The sequence below is a fragment of the Camelus dromedarius genome, chromosome 22 (assembly GCF_036321535.1).
Source record: "Camelus dromedarius isolate mCamDro1 chromosome 22, mCamDro1.pat, whole genome shotgun sequence".
In the NCBI taxonomy this organism is placed as follows: Eukaryota; Metazoa; Chordata; class Mammalia; order Artiodactyla; family Camelidae; genus Camelus; species Camelus dromedarius.
Genome location: NC_087457.1, coordinates 22,799,839 through 22,825,091, shown reverse-complemented (window position 1 = coordinate 22,825,091; position 25,253 = coordinate 22,799,839). Strand labels below are relative to the sequence as shown.

At 39.3% G+C, this 25,253-nt stretch overlaps 1 protein-coding gene and 1 non-coding gene across 8 annotated transcripts in view; one reads left to right on the top strand and one right to left on the bottom strand.

Annotated features, from left to right (window-relative positions):
- Nucleotides 1–25,253, top strand: part of MTUS1 (microtubule associated scaffold protein 1) — a 129,308-nt gene that overhangs the window by 69,750 nt on the left and 34,305 nt on the right. For 6 of the 7 annotated variants that reach the window (XM_031440245.2, XM_031440244.2, XM_031440241.2 and 3 more), the window contains one exon: nucleotides 1,051–1,089. In XM_031440245.2, the coding sequence (XP_031296105.1) occupies nucleotides 1,051–1,089 (39 nt within the window). Of the gene's footprint in view, nucleotides 1–1,050; nucleotides 1,090–11,066; nucleotides 11,693–25,253 lie in introns of those variants that run through there. The other variant, XM_031440247.2, reaches the window with a different exon arrangement.
- LOC116149269 (U6atac minor spliceosomal RNA) lies at nucleotides 19,516–19,640 on the bottom strand. Its single transcript, XR_004132885.1, has one exon. It is a non-coding gene; the product is annotated as a U6atac minor spliceosomal RNA (small nuclear RNA).

The following is a 25,253-nucleotide window of genomic DNA, read 5'->3' as shown; positions in this document are numbered from 1 at the left end:
CCTTGCTGGGACGACATCGGTATATGAATCTGGTTTTTATTGATGGTGACAAAGCCCCTTACCTACACATACACCAGTAACTGAAATGTTGAACTTTGATACTAAGATAACTTTCAGAGAGTTAGAATGGCGTGATTCCACTGATACCTTTACAGAACAGAGAAACCCCCACTGTTCTAAAATGCCTTGCTATTGAATTGTGGTGAGCTTTTGTATCACAGAGGTTTTACCTGAATGGGAATCAGTGCTTTCCATTTATAACAGCCACATATTTGAAGAGATTACCGTCTGTCTGGAATTCCGCAGATAGAAGGTGGCAGCCGTTCTAACTAGCACCCTGCCGGTGATTATGCCCCGGAAATGACTGTATCATGCCGAGTACAAGTGCTCAGAGTTTTCTTCTAGTGACTTATCTTTGTAGCTGTGTCCCTGTTACCACTCCTGCTTGTATTTGTTTTCAGCTTTATTGATATATAATCGACAAATAAAATTATAGTATATTTGATGATTTGAAAGACATAAACATTGTGGAAAGATTCCCCTGGCTGTATTTTATGTTGTAGCAGTTTGGAGGAAAAGCTTAAATAGGTTTTCCTTCATAGCTGAATAGCGAGGGAACTGGGTTTAATACTTGGTGATTTTAGAAATCACACCTTAGTGGCTGTCTTTCGTGGAGTCTGGCCCTTCCTGCTCTCTCAGCAGTGGAGTAGCTTCAAGTGTATAATACATGTATAATTCAGTACTGGTAAAATTTGAATTTCAGCAGTTACTGAACTGAAAAAATCCTGTAGTTTGTCCTATCATATTTAATTCGTGATGATGAGTAATACCACCCTTAAATGACCATTTTGATGTTACTTGGAATATCATTTTATACATAGAATGTACTTAATACAGTTGATTAAATCTCTAGTATTTCCCATCTGAACCTAAAATTTAGCTGTTAATGGATTTTTTTTGGGGGGGAAGCCTTTTTTTTAAATAGTTTATTTTCATGTGGTATTTCAAATAAAACATATATATTTTATAAATATTTCTCTTATATTTTAGGTCCTTCAAGAAAAAGTCTATTTACAGCTTTTAATGCCGGTAAGTGACCATTTAATACAGATGGAGAAAAGGAATCTTTGTAAAGTTATGTTATCAATACAAGTATTTAAATTTATTTGCAGTGATTTTTCAGTAGTATGCTTCTCAATGTAATTTCAGGTTTGTGGCATAAACATAACTGCTTATGACCTTGGCCTGCAGAGGGTTAAAACTTGGTGAGCATGATTGCCAAGCCATCTGACCCAGAAGGACACTTTATTAATAATAGATAATTTACTTTTTAAAATAATGATGTTTGAAAAATGTGGAGCATATTTAATATTTAAAATGTAAAGAAGTGTAGAATATACTTTTTCCAGGAAATATGCTATTTTAAAATTGGGTAGTCATTAATTGCTAAATAATCTCGATAACAGGTTTGAACACCATTTAACAGTTCAGCTGCTTAAAAATTTCTTTTCTATTTTTCCCACTTTACCAAACTCACATCTCTAAGACAGTCTGCAGCCTCACCCACTGAACCTTTGAACATGAACTAGACATCAGAAAACTTTGTCTCTTGATGAGCCACAGAAGATTTCACAAACTGTATCCGCTACAGTTTCTGTATTCTATCTGTAGCTGAGCAGCGCCCCACACACTACTTCAGTTCTCTTCTTTAATATGTAGTTGTAAGTTACGTGGCTTCTAAGTCCATTGAGGATTAGAACAGCAAATCAAAAGGGGAAAAGGTATTGTTATAGCCCACAGACTGCAGTTTATCAGGGAAACTGTGACAGCATTGGGTGCTAAGGATACCAGTGGTGGACCAGAAATGAACAAGGGCCTTGTCTTCAGGAAGCTCATAGGAAAGTCCAAGTATTGCACAAACAAATGTAAAATCACAATTGCAATAGGTTTTAGGAAGGAGGGTTGCTTGTTCCTAGGAGAGGCTTTGTTAAAGGCGATGATCTAGTGAGGGAAACCTGGGCAGGAGCTGTAAGTTGGTGATCCCCTGTTTATAGATAGTAATTAAAGAAAATAGGGTGCAAAACATTGCACACGGAATGACTAATGTTCTTGATGCTCCCATGATGTGTTTGGCTTCCTCAGCTTAATTAGGCAGGGAAGTGTGACCTACTGTAGGTTCTTAAAGCTGGGCAGACCCAGCCACATAGAGTGATTTAAATTCTAAAGATTCCCTATAGCCTGAGTTTGAATATATGTGTTCACCAAATGCTAATTTAAAAATCGAAAGAAACTATTCTGCACATATTGAGCTTTTTATTTCCTTTTGTTTTACATTTCCAGTTCATATAATATTCAGGAGAAAAGATTGCTAATACACTATAGATTGGCTTTATGTTAGAAATTCAGATAACCTTTATCTGAAAGCTAGATGAGGTCCATCTTACCTTTATTTTCTTACATTATTTATCCTTTTGGCATTATATCTGAGAAGCCATTGCTTGATACAGGTCATGAAGATTTATGCCTATATTTTCTTCTACGAGTTTTATACTTTTAGCTCTTAGACTTAGATCAAAGATCCCTTTTGAGTTAATTTTTGTATATGATGAAGTAGGGGGTCCAACTTAATTCTTCTGCATGCAGATTACCAGTTGTCCCAGCGCCATTTGTTGAAAATTCTGTTCCTTCTCCCACTGAAATGTTTTGGCACCTTTGTTAAAATGTTAGGATTTGTTTCTGGACTCTTTAATCTATTCCATGGATCTTGCTGTCTGTCCTTGCCAGGCACACACTGTCTTGATTACTGTGGTGTAAGAAGTTCTGAAATCAAGAAGTGTGAGTTCTGTAACTTGTTCTTTTTCAAGATTGTTTTGGCTATTCTGGGTCCCTTGAATTTCTGTATGAGCTTTAGGGTCAGCTTGTCAATTTCTGCAAAGATGTCAGCTGACATTTTGATAGATTGCATTGAATCTGTAGAATTTCTGAAGTATTGCCATCTTTACAATATTAAGGATTTTTATTCATGGGTTTAGGGTGGCTTCCCTTTTAGTTAGGTCTTTAACTTCTTTCAACAATTTTTTGTAGTTTTCAAAATGAAAGTTTGGAAAGTATCTGTGTAACATTTCTATACTTTGGAAGCTGCCGTTGATACTGGTCACAGTAAAGGGGCTGGTTAAATAAAATAAAATATGCCTGTTCTATGCAACTTGGAAAGGCAGCCTTAATTCATGTCTCAAGTCTGTGATTACATAAACCATTGTAAAAGATGTTTCTTTTCACAGGTATAGTAAATAATAATCTCCAATATGTATCTTCTTTCTACACACAGAGAAACTGTTAGTCATTTTCCCTGGTCACATTGTTGGACTGACTTCATGTCTTGTTTCCAAAGCCTATCACTGGTCCTTGACGTACCAGTGGCCTTGATAGGAAAGGTTATCAGAATGGCAAATTAACAACTGATTGAGTGAGATGAGAAATGGATAGTATGAATTGTGTTTCGGTTTTGTTTGGCAAAGCCTCTAACCATGGAGCGGAAATGGGGTTTATGACAGAGTTTGAGGATGCCTGCCTTCCATTCACCTGGAGAATCAATGCTCTAATAATTGCAATGGGAAAAAGATGTATTTTAAGGGGTCAACATCGTGATTTAATCTAGATTATGTGGTATGGACATGTATGTTCCAAAAATCATAAACTTGACTTTTTCAGGTTTTTCTAGTTGCTGGTTAGTTGTTATCATGACCTGAGACTAACCTAGTACTATGATAAGTCCGCTGAGGAAAAGTCGCGGTGTGTTGGCTCTTGGAGTAACAGCTTTGATGCTAAGAAGTGGTGTCCAGCAGCCAGTGACTTTGGGTGCCTCATGTAACCTCTTTGATACTAGTTTTCTTTTCTGTGTAACTGAAATGACTGATCACTAAGGTTTCTCCCTGCCCTGTAGCCTGTGACCGCAGGGCACCTTGACTTTCTTCATGTTCTGCTGGCAGTGGGTCATCTTTTAGATGGTGCAGGAGACACTGGCTCCACATATAGACATGTTCTTCTGAGCATTAAGTTTTATGCTTTCAGATAGTTTTTTTTTTTTTTAAGCAACCAACAGTGGTGAAGATTAAAATTGACCAACTTTGTATCTTTTAAATTTAGGACAGAAGTCAATTAATTTTAATTATAGCAGTTTGCTAAGTTCTAAAGGTTCGCATGTGAAGGTTTAGAAATCACCCTTTAGTTTAAATTTTAAATTGTGATTTTAAATAAAATTAGATAACTTTATACCCTGTTTTGTCACTTAGCATAAGTAATCACTTTTAATGACGGTTACATTTAGCATATGCAGCAACATTTAACCACTCCTCTTGAATATTCGGGGTGCTTCTTATCACATTCACAAAGGATTCATGATGAGCATCTGTACAATGATCACTTTCAAAGTTTGGGGAAGTTTTTTTGTGATAGATTCTTAAAAGTAGTATAAATAAAACATATGCATATTTATAGCCACTTCACTCAAATAACCAAACTGCTTTCCAAAAACTTCATATCCATTTATACCATGATTGACAACATAAGAGAGTGCAGGCCTCACTATATTCTGCTCAACCTTGGATATTATTTTTTTTTTAATTTTGACTAGTGTAATAGTTGAAAATTCTATGTAGTTGTTTTAGTTCCAGCCTTCTATCAATTATTTCAAAGACAGTTCCCTTACCAGGTAAGACCATGAAGAGGAGAAGAAAGAAGGAGCTTTTCAGGCACTGAGTACTGGTTTAAGTCTCAGGACTGCCACATGGCACGTGTGTCCTGACCTTGGGCTAGTTGCTAAGCCTCTCCGAAGCCTCACTTTTCTCACTTGGGAGGACAAGAACACTGGGGAATAACTCCCAGTACAGAAATAATTTGGGCCTCATGGAACTGTTGTATTAAAAGCTCTCGCGTGATAGCTGCTTTCTGCTGCCAGGGACGGGCTGAGGATAATCCCTGTCATTGTTCTTGCCACTCTGGTGCTGGCTTGTAGAGTTCTTTCCCAGGAAGTTGAGTTACTTTCAATCCTCAAGGCAAGCAGTAAAAACCTCTGACAGTCAAGAACCATCCTCATGGGGTCTGGCTGTTGTAATATATTTAAAGATTATGATGCTGTAAGATTCTAGCCAACGTTGACTCTAAATAAAACTTGGTTTATGAGGAAGATGTCACACATACCACGCGCTATTATTACCGTGGTTCTACTGCACATTAAAGCTGTTCGGGATGTCAAAGCAGCAGAGTTGTATCTATCCAGCCCCCTGATTATTTTACACAAGATCATCAGTCTTGGGTGCCGTGGTGTCTGCCCTGGGAAGTGGGAAGTGCACTGCCCCTTCCACAGCCCCTTGCTAAATACAGCACAGGAGGGTAGGGTTGCTTTCTGTACCCACTTCTCCAGGTGCTGGGAAACGGGTGAGAGTTGCAAGCTTGCTCTGACGAGGTCGTACCAGAGTGGCCTGCATTTCCTCCGATGAGAGTCAGTATGAGGCTATCTTTCTGTGTTGGTTTTTGAGGATAACTTTCCTCTCTGACTTAAAAGTCCTATGCTGTTTTGGCACATGTTATACGTGGTGTTCAAATCAGGGAAAAGCATGGATTATTTAGTAAATCTTGCTGGGACAAAGACTGTCTTTTCAGCAGGAGCTAGATTCCTACTCCACATACTACATACAAATATATTCCAGACTGATAAAAGTTGAAAACAGAAATCAGAGCATAAACTTGGATAGAAAAGACCTTTCCAGGAACATTGGTGTAAAAGAAAAAATTAATAATTATGAAAACAAAAGTTTTAGACCTCCCCTTTGTCAAAAACATTACAAACATGGTGATGGATGTTAACCATAACTAGACTTGTTTTGGTGATCAGTCCACATTATGGACAAATACAGGTAGACCCCAGAGGCACTGTGGGTTCAATTCCAGATCACATGGTAATGTGAGCCACATGAATTTTCTGGTTTCTCAGTATATGTGAAAATTATGTTTACACTATACTGTAATCTATTTTTTAGATACCATTGTATCTGAAAAAAAAGGTACATATCCTAATTTAAAAATACAAAAAACAATTACAGTAGTAACATCGAAGATACCCAGTCACCATAACAAATATAGTAATAATAAAAAGGTTTGAGATATTGCAGGAATTACTACATAGATGACACGTGACATAGTTGCATGAAGTGAGCAGATGCTGTTGGAAAAATGGCAGTGATAGACTTGCCCGACGCAGGGTTGCCACGAGCCTTCAGTTTGTTAAAAATGCAGTGTCTGTGAAGCACAGTGAGACAAGGTTATGCCTGTATCCAGTCCTTGTTGCACATAATGTCATATGTCAGTTGTATCTCAATTAAAAAGAAACAATATTAACAATCAAACAACAAATCAGGACAGCATCTGTGACCTGTTTACTCTGAAAAAGGGTCTGTAAGATCCACAGGATGAAGACAGCTGCACGTAGGAAGGAAAAGCATCAGAGAAACACAAATGAAAACTGCAGAGAGACGTCACCTCACACCTGTCAGCATGGCCATCATCAAAGACAACAAATAATAAGGGCGAGGATGTGGAGAAAAGGGAACCCTCGTACATTGTTGGTAGGAGTGTAAATTGGTGCAGCCACTAGGAAAGTTTGGGGTTTCCTCAAAAAATTAAAAATAGACTAACTGTATCATCCAGCAATTCCACTCCGGGGTATATATCTGAAGAAAATGTAAAGACTTCATTTGAATTCACTGCAGCAGGATTTACAGTAGCTGAGATCTGGGAGCAACTTAAGCGTCCATCAACAGATGAATATATAAAGAAGATGTGGTATATGTATAAAATAGAATACTACTCAGCCATAAAAAATGAAAATTTGCCACTTGCAACAACATAGATACACATGGAGGGTTTTATGCTTAGTGAAGTAAGTCAGACAGAGAAAGACAGATACCGTATATCTTCACTTACATGCTGAATGTAAAAAATAAAATGAATATAACAAAAAAGAAACAGACTCACAGATACAGAACAAACTAGTGGGTTACCAGTGGAGAGAAGGGTGTGGGAGAGGCAAGATAGGGGAAGGAGGAGTAAGGGGTACAAACTATTAGGTATAAAATAAGACACAAGGATGTAATTAATGTACAGCACAGGGAATATAGCTAATATTTTATAAGAACTTTAAGTGGAATATAATCTGTAAAAATATCAAATCACTATGTTTGCACACCTGAAGTTACTGTAACATTGCAAATCAACTATACTTCAATGTTTTAAGTGGTAAAAACAAGAAAAAAGTAAGTGGATAGACAAAAAAAGGAATATAGAGAGCAAAGAAACGTGAAAACATTTTACAGATGGTAATGTGCTATCAGTTCTTGTCTGTTTTTAAGAATATTACCCAGTGTTGGTGAATTTGTGAGGACTTGGTGCCCCATACCTGCTACTGAGGGCTGTAAATTACTACTACCTTTCTGGGTGGAGGCACTTTGGTGACATATAAAAAAGCTTTCTACCCTGGAATTCCATTTATCAAAATTGATTCTAGGAAAATAATTGATTTAATTATTTATTGCTTTTCAGAATTGCTTAGAAGGGGGAAAAACTGGAAAAAACCTGAATGATTTAGACAATGGATTTTGTTCAAATTATGTTCATTGACATTTTAATGACATTTTTGAAGCCATTAAAATAACAGTATAGAGGCTTATTTAATGCCATAGAAAGATAAATGTGAAATTTTTAAGTTTAATAAAAAGCTGGTTACAGAGCAGTATGATGTACAAGTAATTTAACTTTTATTTTAAAAAAAATTCTACATTGAATGTGCTTTTCTTCCCCCCTTAGTTTTTAAAAATGAGCATTGTACATGGATAAAATATTAATGCTCTTATTTTGGGAGACCGTAGAAATAAAAGGCAGTGCCACTGATCTTGGGAATTTATAATCTTATGGGTGGCTGGAGATGTGAATTTTTTGACAGTTATGCACAATACATCTTATAGACATTCTTCTACTAAGGAAGAGGATGTTATGGAAAAGTTGGACCCTGAGTTGAACTTTCTACAACTGGAATAGAGATTTGAACATAAAAGAGGGTAAAAATTATAAGGCATAAAAAGAAAGAAAATTGTGGCCATTAGTGTTGTGTTAGGGATAAGGAAATGAGAAGCGTGAAGCTTGCTGCTCCGTGTTGGAGTTTAGGGCAGATCGGTTGGAGAGAGATGCTTGAATCACTGGTTTAAATATTCATCTCCAGATTTTTGATGATCATTAACAACAACAAATAAAGCTGTCCTAGTTTGGATGCATTTCCTAGCATCTAAGTAACCCTGAACAGCATGCACTAGACTCATAACATCATTGTTTTCTAAAACCAGATCACTGATGAAACACACACTTCTACACAGATTGCAGTGGAATCTGATTCTTGTTTGAATCTATAACACATTGACCTGCCAAACACTTGTATCAGCCATGACAGATCTTTAGTTTTTTAAGTCTTACTATAGATCTTATGTGATTATTTTTCATTATTGGTGTCATTAGTAGAAACTCAGCTCTTTAAGAGCATGCCTACCCCAGCTCCCAGAGCATTGCTCACATTTTGGTTTGTTTGCTTCCATATTTGTTACTCTTTTTGTTTAAAGGTGGGATCCTACTATACATACAAATTTAAATCACGGTTTTGTTTTTCAACTTGACATCCTAACACAGGCTTTGCTGTACTTCATAAAAGCTCATCTTATTGCTCATTTTTATAGCTGTAATTACATTGCTCTATCTTGGGTACCAAAATTTCCTTAAATTTTTTCCTTACTGTCCCTGGTGATCCTTATGGTCTCTTAAATCAAATTAAGACTTTGTATAATAACAAAGATGAACACTTTTTTATATTTAGGTACTTCTCCTATATTTAATGTAACTTTAGAAACTATGTACCAGTGGTCACAGCTGATCAGATATTTAATCAAAGAACCTTTCGGAGCCAGTTTTTAAATCTGTGCTCCCCCAACCCCCCAAAGTATACATATTATGTAAAAATCATTGTAACTCTACAGTAACTGCTTACTCAATTATTCAAAAGGGTGCATACATAGTGTTTAGGAGTGTGCCTGGCACATAGTATATTGTATGAGTTGGCTGTTAATGGATTGTCAGGGCTGTCCCTTTGCTTTGGCACACTTGTGCTCAGTTGCCACCAGGGGGCAGACTGTGTTTGGGGAAGAATTGAAATCTCCCTTCAGCTGTCGTGTCAGGTTTTCATCTCATGCACCGTGCATGCGCGTGTGTGTGTTGTGTGTGTATATATACACACGTTGCTGTACAAACAGGAACTACTTCTAAATTCTGATTCTTCCTTCTCCCTGGCACTGCTTCTCTTTTTTCTTGCAGTTCCTTGCTCTGCTGTTTTTTGGCTTGTTTTGTTTGTTTTTGGCCTTAGATAGAGGAGTTCCCCAGAGGGTGGGAGCCACTGCAAACCACACAGGGCCTCATGGGGTCACTCACAGGGAGAAGCAAGAGTCTTGCTCTGTTTAAAAAGACCCTTAGCAGCATTACATTCTCACGTATTTGGCATAGCTTAGTGTAGTTCAAGTAAACATGTTAATGACCGTGACGATTTGGTGGCATGGTGCTAATTTCTTCCTTTGGGTAGTCTAGGGTAAAGGAGTTCCCTTTTCACCAGGATAGTTTAGAGTTTACTGTTACTTAACTAATAAAAAAAATCCTATATAGGATGGTGTCATGTCTATTTTTGATAATATCAGGGTTTAACTTTAGTCTTCTATTTGTAATTTTAATGCTAATAAGTATCTTGGCTTTTACAAGTTAGTTTTGTGTGTGTGTGTGTGGAGGAGCAGAGAGAAGTGGTTTGGGCACATTAGTTTGCAGATCTGGAAAAAAGGTGGTTGTTTTTTAAATAATACTAAACTGGGATACAACGAAAAGGCAGTACCTAAATGCATCTTTTCTAGAATTTAATTCCGTGGTGGTTTGTGCTTCCGTAGCCATCATGGGCACAGTGTTTACAAGACCCCTTGTCTGTGTGTGAACAGGCCATAGCTTTCCCACGGCAGGCTGTCGGGCTGGTCTCTCATTGACATCCTCTAAGATGATAGGCTGGGGACTGAGGGAAGAAGGAGAAGGAATTATTCAAACTTTCCTTCCTGCTGGCCTTCTACCCTCTTCACTTCCTAAATGCTCTGTAGAGTTTCTGAGAGAGTAACTGCTTCCTGCACATTCTGACAGCATTTAGTCTTTACTTGCGGTTAACGGTTTCTGTACTGACTTCTGTTATAGAGCTGTCTTTGCTTTTTTTAAGGAAATCTTGGGAACACACATAGATCATTTTTTACACATTGTTGTCTTGTACTTTTTAAAATGAAAAAATGTTAAAAGTTAGGGCTATTCCCGCTTTAACAATACTAGTTAGCATTTTGCAGGTATAATTTTCTTACATCCATGTCTTTTATCTTCCAACCTCTTTTGGTGTTTGCCATCATATTATAATGTACTTTTACAATAACTCTACTAAAATTAATAGATCCCAGTAAAGGATAAACAATTGCATATTCCTGATGCCCTAGTCTCAAAACATCACTGTTTTGAGAGGTCATCTGATTGTCTCTATAAATGCACTCAGTCAGGCAATAAGTGTAGTCCTTAAAATACCGCCTGTCTGACTAATTTTTATTCCTCTGGAACTCTTATATTACACCTGGTAGAGAAGTTGCATTAACCTTTTATTGTTGGTTATTAGTGAGGTCCTCAGAATGCTGAATGTTAAAGCTGAACTTCAACCTTCTATCAATCTGTCATTAATATATTATAGTAAAAAATTTTTTGAAGTATAGTTGACCTAAAACACTATGTTGGTTCTGGATATTAGAGTAGAAATTTTACTGAAAATTGTAATTGGGAACATTTATTGCTTGAAGTCATTAACATTTTTTTTCATGCTAAGGTATTCGGTTTATGTATAGTTTTACATATAAAATACCTGAAGAAATGCCCAGTGATATTGGGGTAAATATAGTTAAAAGTTTCTAAAATCAGAACACAGGCTACTTTAATGAAATCTCATTTCTTCTAACGACTGAGCGGACATCAGGCACTGGAGGTAGTTCCTTCCCCTTCGCCATCCGCCCAGGCACTGCAGTCGCTGGCGTTACTGGCGGTTATATTAAGCTCCTAAGACCACCCACTTGCTCCTCCCCTTCACCATCTCTGATGAAAACCACAACAAGCCGTTCAGCACGTACAGTGTGATGTCATTCGGAGCTGCTGCGGCTGGGTCTGCCGAGGGGAGATTTTACTCGGAGGAAGAGCTTTGTTTTGGCAACATCTGGGAGTGGAAACGGAAGCCAGGCGCACTTGGACCGCTCCGGGCTTTTTTCTTTTCATGCATGTGGCGGGGGTGACATCTGCCATGTAGGCATGTTTTCTGTCGCCGCGTCTCTTGGCCTCGAAGAAGAGTGCTGAGTTTAAGCAGACAGTATGTGAGAGCCCAGAGGAGCTGTCCTTCTGTGTGTGAGATCTCTCCACCTGCTCGAAGACATGCTGTTGTCTCCCAAATTCTCCTTGTCCACCATTCACGTGCGGCTGACTGCCAAAGGACTGCTTCGAAACCTCCGACTTCCTTCAGGGTTTAGGAAAAGCACCGTTATTTTCCACACAGGTTTGTCTCACCCAGATCTCTGTTGACTGTGGAGTGGGGACGTCGTGATTAACTTGCAGAGGCTTAGAGGGCGTGTTCTCAGGGGGTAGATAATTGGGGAAAGAATGCTGTCTCTACTGAGAGAACTAGGTATAATTTTTTTTTTTTTTAAAGCAGTTTCTCTCGTGTCTCCGCACGTGAGTGTGTGTCCGCCGGAATGTACAGGTCTTTTGTGGGAAGTGGAGCCACCACCTTGGTGTCCCTGTCTCTGCTGGGACAAATTCGGTCAAATTCAACACCTGTTAAATGGTATTTTGCTTCACATGATTTTAGAACTAGGACACAGGTAAATTCTCTTTCCCGGAAAAGAGAAGGAGATGAAAAGAGGGTTTCTGTTGTTTTTTAGTGCGATGGTGATGGGTTGGTGTGATGCAGGGAAAAATATCTGGATTTTGAAGGTTTCTGGAAGTGAAACGTCCTGATGGTCGTGGAGAGGTAGTAAATGAACCACACGTGAAGTTTCCCAAGCTTCCTAGTGAAAATACTTGCAGTTACAAAAGGCTGCCTCCGATGTGTGTGCTTGGATCTGCTTTTTATCTTTTGTGCCTGTGGGGGACGCAAGTGCAGGGTGTACTTTAGGGCCATGTAGACCTGCCAGCTCACTTTTAGGGGATTCACCTGCCCCCTGTTGCCACCTCTTATTTAGATATAATTGCAGCTATAGTAAATTAAGTTAATGTTATGCTGTAAGAACAGAAGTGCTGTTATGCTGGGTTTGGACTGGTTCGTGTTAACGGTAATAGGATCGAGTGTGTAAATAGAAGATGTGTTCTCGTTTCACACGCCTGCCAGCCCTTTTGGATTTTGTTTTCCTTCTCTGTCCCCAGTGATTTTTTTTTCTTCTAGCTGACTGCTTTTAGTTTTCCCAGAGGCTCTGCCTTCCCTGGGGGATAACTCTCACTTTTTCCAGCACCTCGTCCTGTTTCATAACTCCCCGTGACCCGTCACTGGAGTCTGCCAGCCTTGCCCTGTTGGTCTGAGCTGACAGCTGAAGGTGAAGTAAGTGAGGAGGAAAGCAGTGGCTCTGCCTCTCCCAGCTTCAATGTCACTGTCAGTTTTTCAACCATAAAGAATAAAAAGGTGAAAAAATAAAAATAAAAGGATGCCTCATAGTTGCAATATTCTGTGTAATCTAAGATAGCTCCAAATGGCTTTTAATTTTAACTTAAAAAAAAATCAACCCACTCTCCAAGGTAAAAAGAAAATTAAAACAGCACAGAAGGTGGTCCAGTTGCAAGTGAGCCCCTTTCTTACCCAGGCCCGTGTCCTCCCCACAGAGGCAGCCACTTTCCTGGGTGTTCTTATATCCTTTTGTGATTCTCTGTGTAAGCCTGTGTAGATTTTTTGTTTTGTTTTACTTTACAGAAGTGGAAGCATATCTTACATACTCTTCTATAGCTCACTTTTTAACATTAATATGTCGCAGATTTTCATGTTAACATAGTTATCTACCTCTTTGCTTTTAGTAGTCAGGTAACATCCCTTTGTTGGGCGAGCCATTATGTACTTAACCAGTCTTCTATTAGTGAACGTTTTAGGTTGTTTATTTTTGTGAAGCAGGCAGTTTTCCAAGGCTGCTTAAGCAAAAAACACAAGGCTTTTATTACCAGAACTTGACTAATAGTGATATTTTGGGTACATTTTATTTTTTGAATTTACATAAAAATATTTTGAAACATTCATGTGATTGCAGTCATCATTTTTAGAGCTAGAGTGTACTCAGAGCTGATCTAGTTTACCTGATTTTACACCAGGAAGTTGGAGGCGCCCAGAGAAATGATGAATTTGCCCAAAGGCACACAGTCAGTGGCAGAGATGGGACTAAAATCAGGGACCTCTATAAAGAATTTTTGGTTTGTAGATTTTCCCAGCTGTGGATTTTGCTGTAATTCTGTTAGATCTAGTGAATAGCAGTGATGAAAAAAAAAAAAGTTTTGTGTGTGGGGAGCATTTTAAGATTAGGCAAAGAATTTAATTCTACTTACCCCAGTAAGAATCTTTTGAGAGCTTATCCATATTACATAACTCCAAGGTCTGAGAACTCTTCCAGTAAAATGGCCATTGAAGTCGCTGCATTTACCCTTATCCACATGGCCTGCGAGTAGTTGCTTGTGTTTGTGTTGTTAGTAAAAGAAGTGGTCCTGATGTTGGTTGCTGTAGTGGCAGTGATGTTGGCCAGCATTCCAAGAGCCCGGGGTTGTGGCCTTGGGTTCTGCTAGTAACCAAGTAAATGACCCTGGCCATTTAACCACACAGGGCTATGAAATAAAGGGGTCAGACGAGGTGATTTCCAGGGTCCCTTCAACTTCAAATTCTGTGAATTTTCTGTCTACTGATGAAAAAAAAACAAACAAAAAAAAACCCTGGGTGTATTACTGACACCTGAAAATTCATCTTATATAAACAAGTTCTTGCCTAATTTCCCAAGCTCAGTTAATACCCCTGAGTTCATTCTCACAACACCATTCTTTGCCCCTTATTCTCTTGTCAAACCTTAGTCACCTTTGAATCCTTCTTTTTCCTCATTTATCCACAACGAATTGGTTGCAAGAATCTAAGACTCTATCCTTTGAAATCTGTTTGTTTCTACCCTCTGTCTACTCTCATTCAGGCTTTATTAGCAAGTTGAAGCGTTTGAAATTGCTCTTAGAAGTAAAAAAAAATGGTCAAATACTGACAGTGCTGTGTCACCCAATCTAATACTCTGGGGTTCTTTGAAGGATTTAATATTTTTGGTCTTTGCCACCAACCTTTCCCCTGCTTCCAAACTATCTTTCGCATTGCAGGATTCATTCATTCATTTCATAAATAAATATGCATTAGACGTGGACTGTGTGGCAGGTCCAATGCTAGGTGCTGAAAATTCAGCCAGGACTAAGTCCCACGTGACCCCCGCAGTTTAACAGGGAGACAGACCCAGAACATCCTGCAGTCGTGGAAGGACAGGGACCAGGTGCCCAGGCAGCTCCTGGTGGCTGAGGCTAACTTTATCCAGGTCTTCCAGAACAAGTACCATTTAAGCTGGGACCCCGGGATATGAGGAATTAGCCAAGAAACAAAAAGTGTCCCAGGCAGAGAAATCAGCGTGTGAAAGCCTGGAGGTGAGGGAGAGTTTGGTTCCTTCAAGGAAGCGGAAGAATTTTCATATGTCTGAGTGTAGAATGCGGACAGAGAGGTGCCTGCAGTGGGGTAGTGGTTCCAGGGAGCCAGACAGACGGGCCCTTTCTCTGCACCCTGCATGGGGACCGGGCACAGTAGTGCCCTGTGACTGCGTGGCACCCACTGACAAAGTGTCTTGTCCCACCCAGGATGCCATTTCCTCTGCAAGTAGGGGCAAGGAAAGAGAGTGAATTTGTCAGGGTTTGGGTGATGTTCCAGAGCGTCAGGCAAGGGTGAAGATCTCAGCATTAGGGAAGCGCTAACATCTTCCAAGAAGTCTGGGAGTGATTTCGCCGACTTGCCAAAGTGCTGGCAGTGGTCTCTCTTGCCGAAGCATTCAGTTCAGTCCAGTACAGAATTTTGCCTCAATGTGTTAGTTTCCACTTTATGTGTCAGTGGAGGGGAAAGAATCCTCCATGTAGAAATTTTCCTTGCCACCAGTTTTATTAGAACTCGGGTTTTCTATGAAGCTGGAGATGAGATACTTGTAATTATTATTATGGAAAGTGCCATTTTGAACCTCAGAGTTAATATTCTTATTGATTCCAGTGAAGGCAGCTCACTGTACTAAGAGAGTTCTTTTTGCTGGGCTAGGAAGAAGAAAAGCAGTTACTACAGCAAAGAGGAGGGGGTGTATGTCCATGTATTTTGAGAAAAGGCAGGAGAAGTATTAATAGAACACAATATTTTCATTTACTTCAAGCCACACTAAAGAGAACCATTTTGACTAGATACTTCGTAATAGTGAGGCAGAATGTGAATAAGTGTGTTTAATTAGAACGGAAGTCATCAAATTATGTTCCTAAGTTTGGTATTCATTTTCGACACTGTAAAGTAGAACTTGCTTTTAGCTGCAGTTTGTTAAGACAGCGTAACTAAGAAGGAGCTTGTTTGCCTCACCTGAAAAAGGAGCAGCTCTGATGTTGTTCAGTGGCCCAGCAATGTCAGGATAAACACTTGTGCTGTTTTCTTAGCCATTTCCTCATGAGTGTTGCCTCATGATCTCACAATGGCTGCTGCAGGCAGGAAAAACCAAGACCCAGGGAAGGGGTGGTGCCACATCACTAATGCTTACATCTCATTGGCTAGATTCCAGTCACATGGCTCTTTCTACCTGCAGGGGAAGCTGGGAAATTGAGTGTTTGACTTCTCCGGTCTCGGTAGTGCATGCAGGTACAAGACAGATTAGAGTCCTTTTATAGCGTCTGCCACATAGGAGGCACAACAGTTATTTCTCAACAAAAGTTGTTACTGGCCACTTACAGATGAGGGAAGTATATCACTTAACAAGTTGAATCTTGAAAACAGACCTCATTTTTTCTCTTTAATGATATGAACTTTTTTGGGTAGTGGTTATCTATTTTGTAAATATTTCAGTTAAACACTTTCAAGTCATTCTGTTGTTTGGACGTATAAGTTAATATTTGATTTTGATCTCCTAAATGAATTAATTTTCAGTTGTGCAATAATACACTGAAAAAGAGTGTTCTCAACTTTAAATGTGGTTTTTATATCTTTAAAATGTGTTAACAAAAGATAAATATTTTACTAATAGTGCATTTATGGTAGGGATCCTATTCATGCATTAAGGTGATGCTTAACAAGTTATAATTTCTCTTGTGTTTCTGTCACATTATAAAACATAGAAGCCAGTGAAAGCATTTTAGAAAGCTTCCATTAAAGTACTGTGTGTTACTAATTAGGATTCTTTGTAAAAAGTTAAAACACTTGATCATTTGCAGAATGCAGAAGCCGTCAGAAGAGCCAAGTTGAAGGATAACAGATGAGAGATGTACCCTTCCACTACCCCTTTGTTATCTCACTGTGAATCCACATGCGTCTTTTCAGCTTCCTTGAAAGCACACTTGCCACGTGGCTAGGCGTTTACTAAGAGCTGACGTTGTGAACGGCGTTATGCTAACAGCGTGCTCTCATAGACTGTTAATCAGCCCCTGTAGCTGTGGCAGTCCTACAGCTCCAGCTGTGCTGTGACATTAAAATGTACCCTTTCGTAGCTGTAGCAGTCCGTTTAAGAAAGCAGTGACGTGCGAAATGAATTTTCACTTAGATAATATTTCTGTAAGTTTTTAAAAGTTAGTTGTTGAAAGAGAAAGCTGGTGTATCTTAATCTCACGAGTTTCAGATAGCTGAAGTTTTACTGTGCCAAACTGTTTTTATGTAGTAGCTGTTTTCACACAGACATGGAAAATAAACCACACTTTATGGTTTGGATTTGGATTTGGGATGGGAACTAAAGCAGTGTTTTTCATCAGGAGAAACGGGAGGAATATAGCAAGTGATACATAGTAAATGCTTACTTAATTAGAACCATTGAAATATTCTGGCTGTTTTGAGTTTTGAATAGTAGAGACTCACCCTATAAATGGAATAATGTAGATTATGATATTTTTGGTAGCTCTAACACATATTTTAGAACTAAAGATAATGTTCTACTAATAGTATATGCATATTACTGGGGTTTTTTTTAAGGTAAAAAGACAACATTTTAAGTGTATCCAAAATTGAACATCATTTTTCTGTATTTGGCTTAGACGATACTTCAAGTTATTTTAGCTCATGAGGGTCCTGTTTCTAAAAAGCATCAATTACATAGCTCTGGGGGAAATTAAGACAAACAGAGCTTTCTTTTGGGTGAGAGGCTGGGCTTTTTCCTGCTATTCGCTGGTGACCTAAGTTTTAGGCATCTTTCTCTCCAATGAATGGCTTTTTCTTATCTGGTTGGTATTTTGAGAATGACATTCTCTTTTTGTTGATTATTTGTGTCATAGAAGTTCCTAATGTTGAATGTTTTCATCGGCCGTTCTAGTTTTTGTTTCTATTGTAAGATAGTCTATTATCTCTAATACAGTAAGGAGATTTTTGACCCACTTTGGCGCACTTTGGGGACTCCTCCCTTCACTCGGATCTTGTGTCTGCATGTGCGTTGATTCAGCCCTGCCGCTTTGCCGGGGGCCCTGTTTGGCAAAGAGCCTGTGACTGCAGCGTGGCCGTGGAGTGTAGGGACACTGCTGGTGTCTGTGGCGCCCTGACCCACAGGGCCTGCCTCACTGGCACTGTGGTGGCATCATCTGAGCTGGCTTGTTCAGGGTGGAAAAGTCACAGAAGACACAGCCTTTAAAATTCTGGAAGAATAAATGTGCTTGAAGTAGGTACGGCAGGGAGAAGGGCTGGTAGACTTCTGTTCTTGTTTTGGAATCGGTTCTAGTGGGGACAGAATGTTGCTCTTGGTGCTGTGTTCTTCTCTGCAACAGACTGAAAGGGACACCTTGGTGTACGTCATCACTGGAATCAAAAACACTGCTTGGTATAAGCAGGCTTTGTCATGCCAAGCGTCTTTTTAGGTACCTGTTAAATTGGTTAAGCCAGAATGATCTCCATGATAAAAGCAAAAACAAACTAACAAAAAAACGAAAGTCCACGTGAAGGCTAGTACTAAGTATTTTAGGTAACTTGCTCAATAACAAAGGGAAAAAAGCCCATCCTGGGCTGCTGTCTGGTGAAACAGCACCTCAGTCACATTAGGGGGAACTTGGTCCGTATATATTTTATCCCTTTCCTTGTGCTCTGAGAAAAGATGTATCCAATTTGTTCTTACACAGTGTCAACAAGTATAACAGAAGATACTTGTTTCCTATTTTAAATTGATGCAAAATTTCGGATTTTTTTCTCTACTTAAATTCATGTTTTAATGAAATTTTTGCTTGTTAGATGATTAAAATAGAAGTATTTTCATTTGGCATCTTCATAATTTTTTTTTTTTTTAAGTAGAAGTACTGGGGATTGAACTCGGGACTTCATGCATGCTAAACATGCGCCCTACCACTGAGCTGTACCCCCGGGCACCTTCAGAATTTCCAATGTTAGAGCCCTAAGATTGTATTACTTGCAAATTTTTGTTGTGTTCCATTTTTATAATATGATCTTTCAGTCCTGAAACAAATACATAACTTAACATATTAAGGTGGAGTTTTAGGTTATTTAGAAAACCATCAAACTGAAGGAAGTGATACCTCCTTAAAAGTATTTCTGAATGTAATGAATTTCTGTTAACTTTTCTCTAAAGTCCATTTTAAGTACGTGAGAAATCTGCTTTTCATCCCGCCAACCACATGGAAAATATTTCAGGTCAAGATTGGATTGTTTTTCAGGAAAAACTGTCTAAGCAATAATTATCCTGAAGTAGGAGTGTTTAATATGAATATGCCTTCTATTCTGTAATTGACTTCTGAAATTAAAAAAAGTAAGACCATTTTACGTAGAATACAAGCTATTGCAGCAAATTCTAACAATACAGAAATGTAAAAATTTAATTGGTGTCTTAAGGCACTACCCACCAGCTCCCACCTCCAAAAGAATTAGCTTGGGTAACTTTAAAAGTCAAAACACTGTGCTTTGCTGAGCTTGAAATTTTCCATAGTAAGTAAATGTCACACCCACTAGAAGTAGAGAAATATTATATGTGGTTTCTAAGTGATGATTTCTATTAACTCTTCTAGAGCAAACACGTAATGAGAGGAACACTGGAAAGGTGTATATAGATTGAGACTAATACTTGATGACGCAAGTTTATATACCCACATGCACATACACACATGCACATAGATGCAAATGATGGGGAGATGCCACAAAAGAAGTGTCAGCGCCTTAACCATACGTATGTTGTCCGACCCAAGGGCCTCTTCCATCCTTGTCTAGAGGACTGCTAACTTTCTCTCCTTTCGTACCACACTGAATAATAATTTTTAAAAATCTTGGTAAGATTGTCCAGACTTCCAAGGGTTTTCTGTTCAGTTGATTAAGCCGGAAAAGTGTGTGTTAACAGGCTTGCGTCAGGGGCAGCATTCAGGACGACGGGAAGTAGATATAGAGCTGACTGGCTCCTGGGAAAGTGACCCGGCCGACCATTACATGTGGACCACGGGATGGAGCCGGCGAGGTTAGAATAGACTCCTTGTGGAGAGGAAGGAGCCGAGGCTAGGACACCTGCCTCCCGGTCCCGCGCTGCACAGTCCTCACGCCCAGGTCACACGCTGACCTGCTCCTCTCTGTTACTGGAAACCGTGACTTACCCGGATCCTCCTGATCAGCTGGTCTCCCGGTCTCTTCCTGATCTGCCTCATAAACACTTTCATCCCTTGCTGCCGGTTCTCACTGCTGCTGCTGACCCCTGAGCTCCCCTCCCCAGCCTTCCGCACCACCCTGCTTGGCCCCCAGATCTCCTTTCCCGGGGCTTCCAGGCCCCGCTCAGCATCCTCTGTGCCCCTGGAGAGAAAGCCTTGTGTGGCACACGTGTCTTGCCCCCATTTGTGCTTCTAGCTGCTTCATCTTGCTTGACTTTGAACAGTGCTTTGCTTCAGCATGGGGTACCTCCAGGGCCTCCCAGACCCTGATGCCTTTGTGTTTTCTGCCCTTTGCTGCTCATTTACCTGCCAAGTGTGCAAATGTTCATCCAGACTCGACCTCTAGGACCCTTTCTTGGTGACCCCAGATCTCTGTGTGTCTCCACCTTTCCTCTCACCACACCATGCACAGAATTCTGTTACCTGATTATCAGATCATATTGCCATTGGTGATGGCCAATTTCTGTCTCTGCTGTGTCAACGCTCCTTAAGGACAAGTTGGTTAGAAGCACATCCAGCAACACTGACTGAATGATCAGTGGTTATTTGGGTGATCGTTTCATAACTGGACAGCCCCTCCCATCAGAACACTTATTTCCTGGTAGTTCACATAAGGCTTTGCTTTTACAGAATATCTCACGGTAAACACCCATCATCAAATGCTGAGGAAACACCGACTGAAGGGACCTGTATAGAGATAGGTGTCCCTAGGAAGGGTTTTGGGTGTGTAGCTTCAGGCTAAGGCAGAAAGACAGAAATCAGTTTTCTGTCCAGGCCGCTGATAGAGCCTGTGAGTTCATTATCTACGTTTAGTTAACCCATTTGTTGAGCATTAATTTTCAATGCCGTATGTAGTGGAAAGCGCATAGCAGCCAGTGTCGGTCATCTTTACAGATACGTGGCTGTGTGAGAGTGAGCAGGAAGAGATTGACACCATAGAAACCTGGTTCCCCAGACATCCCCGGTGTCTTCACGCCTCCCTGTAGAGCACTCCCCTCTTCTACCTGCTTCTGCCGCCCTCAACATACCAGGCAGGTCCGCCAGCCCCACAGCAAAGCCACGTGGTAGGTTTTGATAAGTATTTGGTGAGTGAATGAATAGGCCAATAGGTATACAAAAAGCTAGACAAACGTTAGTTACTGAATACTATGTCTAGTCATGTGTTTCATTAAGTCAAGGCAAACTCTCTAGGTCTTGTCTCTTCCTTGATTATAATATTCGAACAGCCAGCAGATTCAGTAAGTGGTTTGTTTTGCCTTGGGATGGGTGTGTCCTCAGCGGCTGATAGGTGAGTCCCTGTCTGAATGGTTAAGTGTCTCTTTCAAAAACTGTTTAGCCTTGAGCTGGGGGTCTGTGTGCCTGCATGACTTGAGCCTGAAACACGGGCCTAGTCTTTCCCCAACTACTTTCTTTAAGATGACAAATAAGTTTATTAGGCTAGTTTTAAATGTTATTAAATTGAGGTTTCTGAGTAGAAACAGCAAAGATGGCCAACAGGGTTACCCAGCTGTTTTTCAAGTGAGCAGATGTCATGGATTCAGGGCTTTTGTTTTCCTGATGGAGGTTCCAGTGTCATTGGAATGAATCCCAGGAGGGTCAGATCAGACCTGACAGTGGCAATTATCTTGTCCACATGCATCGGAACCTATGTACAAGTTAACATTTAATTTTAAGTTTAGTGAGTAAATTGATTCTTGGAAATCAGACGTCCTGTTAATGGAACAGAGTATTTGACACTTTTAAATAAAGCTGCATTATCAGAATGGTAACATGTTAATAAAAGGAACATAAGGGAAAGCTGGGTTTGTACGAAGCTAATTTCCTATAAATAATGAATCCTGTAGGATTTAAGGGAAACTTTTTTTTTTTTGCATTGTGAAGTAGTTTATTTGTGAGCATTAGGGCTCTGAACATCATTGGAGATTTTTTACATCATCTCTGATCTGTTGAGCTGGGAGTGAGGAGAAAGGAAGGGATGCTCAAACTGGGTCATCAGCCTCCACGTGGTACAGTTTGTCCTCGGGGAGCACAGTATATGGAGCGGAAGATTGAGGTCACAGCTTGCTCTTCTAGCTTTAGGTAAAGGGCAGTCTGTTGGCTTATTTGCTCTTAGGTTAAAATTTGAAGACATGTACTCTTAGAGAAATAATGTCAATGTTTTCTTTTCTCCTGAAGTATGAGTCTGTTTTGAGTATTTACAACAGAAGCTGTGTTACTTAGATTTCTGTCTTGATTTCCCATGGAAGAAACATGGATTGACTATGTTTGCTTGATGGCTAAGTGTCAAAGATTGAAGTGCTCAGAATTCACTTTAACCACATTGCAAAAATGTTATATTTTAATTTTGAATAGGTAATGTATTTACCCTGTGGTTAAAAAGTATTTAAAAATGCATTAGAACACCTTACATCTGTCTGGTTTTTGTTCTCTTCTCTGAAAAGGTAAACATTGTTAGTACTTCCATACTTATTATGTGATAATTTTGTTACGAATTTATAAGCAGAAGAAAGCTCTAATATACAGTGGACACGCCATCCACATGGCCCTTCCCTGTGCTTTCTCCGTTCACTGCAGAGAGCTTCCTGCCTCCATGTTCAGCGTGATACCCCATTGTGTACACTTACTTAACCAGATCTCCACTTACGGACAGTTGGGATTTTTTTTTTTTTTAATCTTTTCTTTGCAGACAAGTTTGCAATGGAACCCCTTCTATAGGGGTCATTTCATTCCCGTGTGGGATTCATAATAGAATACATTTTTGCTTACCAGCTATGAATTCAACAGTGTGTGCTAGGGTGTGCTAGAGAAGGCGTATCACCAAGTATTATGTTCTTAAAGAGCAATTTGAGTCTATGACACTGTGCAGACAGGCATCATCAGAATTGTTTTAAATGTTTGGAGGACAGTCTCCACCTGTAGCACTGAAAACTGCACCCTGACGTACAGATCTGATGGCTTCTGTTACATCCTGAGGCCAAGCGGTGTTTGAGTTCTGGGTGTGGTGTCTGGGCTTTTCATAGCTGGACGCACAGGAACCCATACTGATGTGTGGGGGGCCCCACTCCTGAAATTCCAGTTCTCCAGCCATAAAGAAAGCTTGAGAGGAGAGGCAGCGGCGCACGGACAGTCTGGGTTTTACTGAAGCAGTAGCTTTCCCTCCCTGACTTCTCCAGTTAGACGGAGGTGACACCCCAACACTTAGCTGCAACCCTAATTCAACTCTTAATTTTTAAACACTTAAAAAAAAAGTTTTGAAAGATTCTTAGCGTTATGTAAATATGTTATTTTAAAATCTACTTTCTGCCAATTGAGAAACACTAGAGTTAATCTCCTTAAACCAAGAAAAAAAAAAAAGGCTATCTCCCTATCTTTAAGATAATGTTAGAGATGGAATTAACCATTCAATAAGAAAAATGGATAAATAAAATATAAAGGAGGGTGTATTAGATACATGTAATCAAGGAATTTAGCCAAACAGTATTACTAACCAGATACTTTCCTATAGCCTTGTAAGTTCAAAAAGTCTTGGTAATACAGTGAAAAAATTTAGTTTACAGAGGAGCCAAACATACTTAGTTACTGCCTAACTTTGGCATCAGAGATAATTTGATGAAAAATTTTTGGTGTTACAGGAAAAGTACCTATATTCTGAACCTGAGTGTAAAAAACAGTGTTTACTAAGTTAATTTATGTTTAATTTATTTCCTTAGAAATAACTTACAGAATGTGACTAGTTAATACTAAATTTCATCTGAGAGGCTAAGTAGGCAAGAATCTTAAAGGATGGTTTCTCCAAAAATGTTCGTATAGAAGATTCGTCTCTCAGATTTTGTAAATAATTAGAACCTTACAGTTTAAAAACTGATACTGGGCTAAATAATCCAATTGATTTGCATAGAAATTCTAGAAAGAGAATGAAATGTTGATAAGAATTAAAGACATGGTAAACTCAGAGAAACGAAGAATAAATGAATACAGATTTCAGTAAGTATTGGTAGGACATGTAACAGTGGTATCAGTCAGGAAGGTCACCTTAAATCTGTTTATGCTGCAGTACATTCTAGATGGTTAAAGAGTTAAGATGGTTTTTGCTCTTCTGTTTGCACACAAGTTATATAAAATATATAAAATGTAGGTATTTATCCATATATAGGTTTATTGAAATGAAGTTATCAGATAAGAGGCTTAGATAAATTAAAGTAACATTTTGTTAAGCGTATTGCATAAAAGTTTATAGTTAGTTACCACATCCCCACCCCATCTCCAGTTTCCAGATGGGTGGAAACAAAGCCTCGGTTCTGACTCTGAGTCTGTCCCAGAGACTCTGTAGCCTCTTCCCATCCCTGGGCCCCACCTTCCCTACCGAGGGTGACCGGGAGGGTCGCAGAGAGGGGAAGTGAGAAAACACTATAAACAGTAAAACACCGTGTCATCATGATATGTCCTCTGACAAATATAATTCCTGGGAACATTTAAAATTTTAGAAAATGACATAAAGGAATACTAATCTCAGATATTTGGGTAAATTGTAAAATACGTAGATTATTTTTCATTAATACATGACTATAAAGCCATTCTCCTTTCAGGACTTTAATATTATGCCTGTGAACTTGGTTACTATCTCTGTCTGCTTTGGAAGTGGCGATTGTTGTGAAACAGTTTCTCCTTTCATTAAGCCATCTTAGAACTGAAAATTATCAAGTTTGAATACAAATATGAGTTGTTTAACCATGGAGAGCTACCATAGAAGATGAGAGCCTTTTTCCTTTTTTTTTAACAGGAGGTCTGTATTGAGTGTATTTTGCCATTGTATCTTAGAACGCAAATGCTGAGGTCTCTTTCCTTTGCTTTAAGAAATCACTATTTTCTTCCTCCTAAAAAATTAGAGAAAATAATTACTGTTTATAAAGTTGTCCTTGGTTTTTGTCACCACAGAATGTGGATGCCATGGGGTATGCCTGTGAGAATAAAGAAACATTTATTTTTTTTAGTTTCTTGTAGTTTTTTTCCCCCCTTCAGATCGAGATTTGTTTTGCTTATTTAGCCTACTTATTTCAAGAAGCTAAGCAGCTTGTTTCCTGTTTTTCCAATTCTGTTGATATTTAAAGTGACTGAGACATTTGGAATGGTTCCAAAACAGAACCATTTTCCCATTTAATATAGAGCAGAGTGATTCCCAGGGCACCAACAACATAGAAAGGGAATAGTCACTTAGCGTGGCA